General features: G+C 45.2%; 1 protein-coding gene across 1 annotated transcript; it reads right to left on the minus strand.

Moving 5' to 3' along the window:
- Positions 1 to 203: 203 nt before the first annotated feature.
- Positions 204 to 2,285, minus strand: LOC110510017 (leucine-rich repeat neuronal protein 4). The gene is made up of 2 exons (XM_021591277.2): positions 2,055 to 2,285; positions 204 to 1,315 (listed from the first exon to the last, which is right to left on the minus strand). The coding sequence occupies exons 1-2, from the start codon at positions 2,068 to 2,070 to the stop codon at positions 567 to 569; spliced, it is 765 nt and encodes a 254-aa protein (XP_021446952.1). The 5' UTR covers positions 2,071 to 2,285; the 3' UTR covers positions 204 to 566.
- Between the last annotated feature and the right edge of the window lie 357 nt (positions 2,286 to 2,642).

Raw genomic sequence — 2,642 nt, forward strand, 5'->3', positions numbered from 1 at the left:
GGATTTCATAGACCGCTAGTTAAACAGCTGTTTGTAACTGAAAACTGCCTTATGGTTGCCTTTACAGAACATAAGACGAGAATTCACTTCCTTTTCTGAAACAGTTTAAAATGTTTCTCCTCTAGACTATGTATATTATTTAAATGATGAGCAAGAAAAGACAAACTGTTTTGTTTACATAAGGAATAACAAATGTTAAATCATTGTTTTAATATTTTTTTTATTATATTATGTTATGTTACCTGCATCTTGTTTAATTTTGAATCTATTTGCTTTAGCATTTTATCTGGGCTGTGAATGCAGTCAGCAAAAGGATATGAGTCATTTTTTGAATTGAGATGTGTATAGAAGACAGGAAGCTGTTTCATATCACCTGACTGACTGAGTGCCTCCTGCCTTTCGGTGAGCACAGGCCTATTCAGCATCCTGTTCAGTACGTGTACACACGCACGCACGCACAGACAGACAGACAGACAGACTGACAACAGTCTCTTATGGTAAAATATGCCTCAGTTCTGGACAGCTACTCTTGAGTTAGCCTCTTCCATAGCCTTCCTTCAGTCCTTTCATAGTGTTTCCTCCGTGGCCTGGGTGATCCTGGCATCTGCTTTTCTCTGAGTCCTGTGCCTCCAAAGCAGGACAGCCAGTGAGAGGAGCAGCAGGAGCCCCAGGGCCCCTCCGATCAGCCCAGCTTTTAGGGCCAGACTACTGTCTCCAGGGGGCTGGTACATCGTACAGGACCGCCTCTGACGCTCGCTAACTCCTGCGTCATTCACCGCCACCACACACACCTCCACCCCCTGCCCCACCTTTCCCACAACACCACTCCTCTTGTCCTCCCCAAACACCAGGGGCTCCAGGGTACCCACCACCACCTCATAATGGGTCACAACAGACGATGGTGCACACCACTGAACAACCACCCCTGGCCCTTCCATAGACAGTCTCTTAAGGTCTGGAGGCTCTGGGGCCACGTGGGGCCCACTCACCCCTGGACACAGGCAGCCGCTGGAGGCTGCCAGCTGGGCACAGGGGGTCTGTAGCTCCCGGCAGGGGTTGTAGTCACAGGACTGAGGATTGGTGCCCCGTGAGGGAGTAGGCGGGGGTGGAGTGGTGTCCCAATTCAGGTCATAGTCATCATTTGTGGAGAGCGCCAACATTTCATACATGCGTCTGTGTGGCCTTAGAGGAAGGGTGGCTGTGTGGTTGGTCCCTGAGACGTCAGAGGGTGCAGCGAAGGAGGAGTATCCATTGAGAAGAGCCAGTGTGAGGATTATGAGGGGAGGTGGAGGATCCCTGTGGGTGGACATTGCATCTGAAGATGATAGAAAATAGCATTCCATTACAGAGGGTTTGACACGATCTGCTTATGAAACAACCCACCCTAAATTTATTCGTTTGGAGACATACCAATAACTAAGTCTGTTAGACTTTTACAAAAGATTCCAAATGTGTTGTTATTTTAAAATTTGTGAAGAAGGCTTGATTTCACCTTCATGGGATATTGTACAGCTTAATCGTCAAGTTTATTTCATTCAAACCTTTTTATCTATCACACCAGTGGAAGTGGTTAAAGGCACCACCCTCATGTGGGATTTAAAAGAACAACAACATAGTAATCTGAAACCCAAAGATTATTAGTTTATATAATAATCTAACTAGCAGACTTTATTGCACAATAGGTCAGAGCCAGGCTTTACACACACACAGCACTTCCACCTCTACAGCAGAGCTGCCAATGCAATCTCCACATGATCCTATACAAAAACAGTATATCTACCTGAAGGATACCCTAGATAAACAAGTATGGATGAATAAACATACTAATACTAACAGAACACACTAAAAACCGGAGGTAAGGTTTAGTAGAACTCCACTAACATTGAGAGAGAGAGACGACCCGAATCAACAAAACTGTATGCCAGTAGTTAACGAGTTACATGTGTCAATAGCCTTCAAAAAGTTGTAAACAAATGTTCTCTTTAGTCATTTAGATAGAATAAGGAATAGAACATTTTAGATTGATGAAAATGTTTAAAAAAATATTTGTTCACCTGATAGTCGAGCCATTAATCGCCTTTGAAATCTCTTACTTTCTGTTATTTTATTCTCTCTCCCTCTTTTTATACATTTTTCCTAACTCCCCAACAATCCCCTCCTTCTTTTCTCCCTCCCCTTACCCCTTCTCTACCCGTCTATTGCTATCCCTCTCTTCCTGCTCAACCGCTCTCTCTCTCTCTGTTCCATGGTGGTTTGGCAATGTGCGTGTGTGTGCCTCTCGCTTGCTTCCCCTGTATGTGAGGTAACTCCCAGTGCAGTCAGCTGCAAATCACATGAACTCCTATTGCATTCCATTGATGTGTGTTTTTTTCCAGAGAAACCTTGTTTATGAATGAGACTTTCTGCCTGTTAGGGCTGGAGCACAGTGAATGGATGGGGTTGATTCTGTCTGCTGCCCAGGCAGGTTCACACACATCTGTCACCGTCAGACACACACCAGTACCTCCCAACCCTTCCGCTCAATGGCTCACCTCTCCTTCCCCCTCTTTACTGTCTGTATGACTGTCCCAAACACGGTCTGGTTAAGACTGTTCTACATGCACATACTGTCATCATACACGGAGGAGGCAAGCGTTCAGTGG

The sequence above is a fragment of the Oncorhynchus mykiss genome, chromosome Y (genome assembly GCF_013265735.2).
Source record: "Oncorhynchus mykiss isolate Arlee chromosome Y, USDA_OmykA_1.1, whole genome shotgun sequence".
Lineage (NCBI taxonomy): Eukaryota > Metazoa > Chordata > Actinopteri > Salmoniformes > Salmonidae > Oncorhynchus > Oncorhynchus mykiss.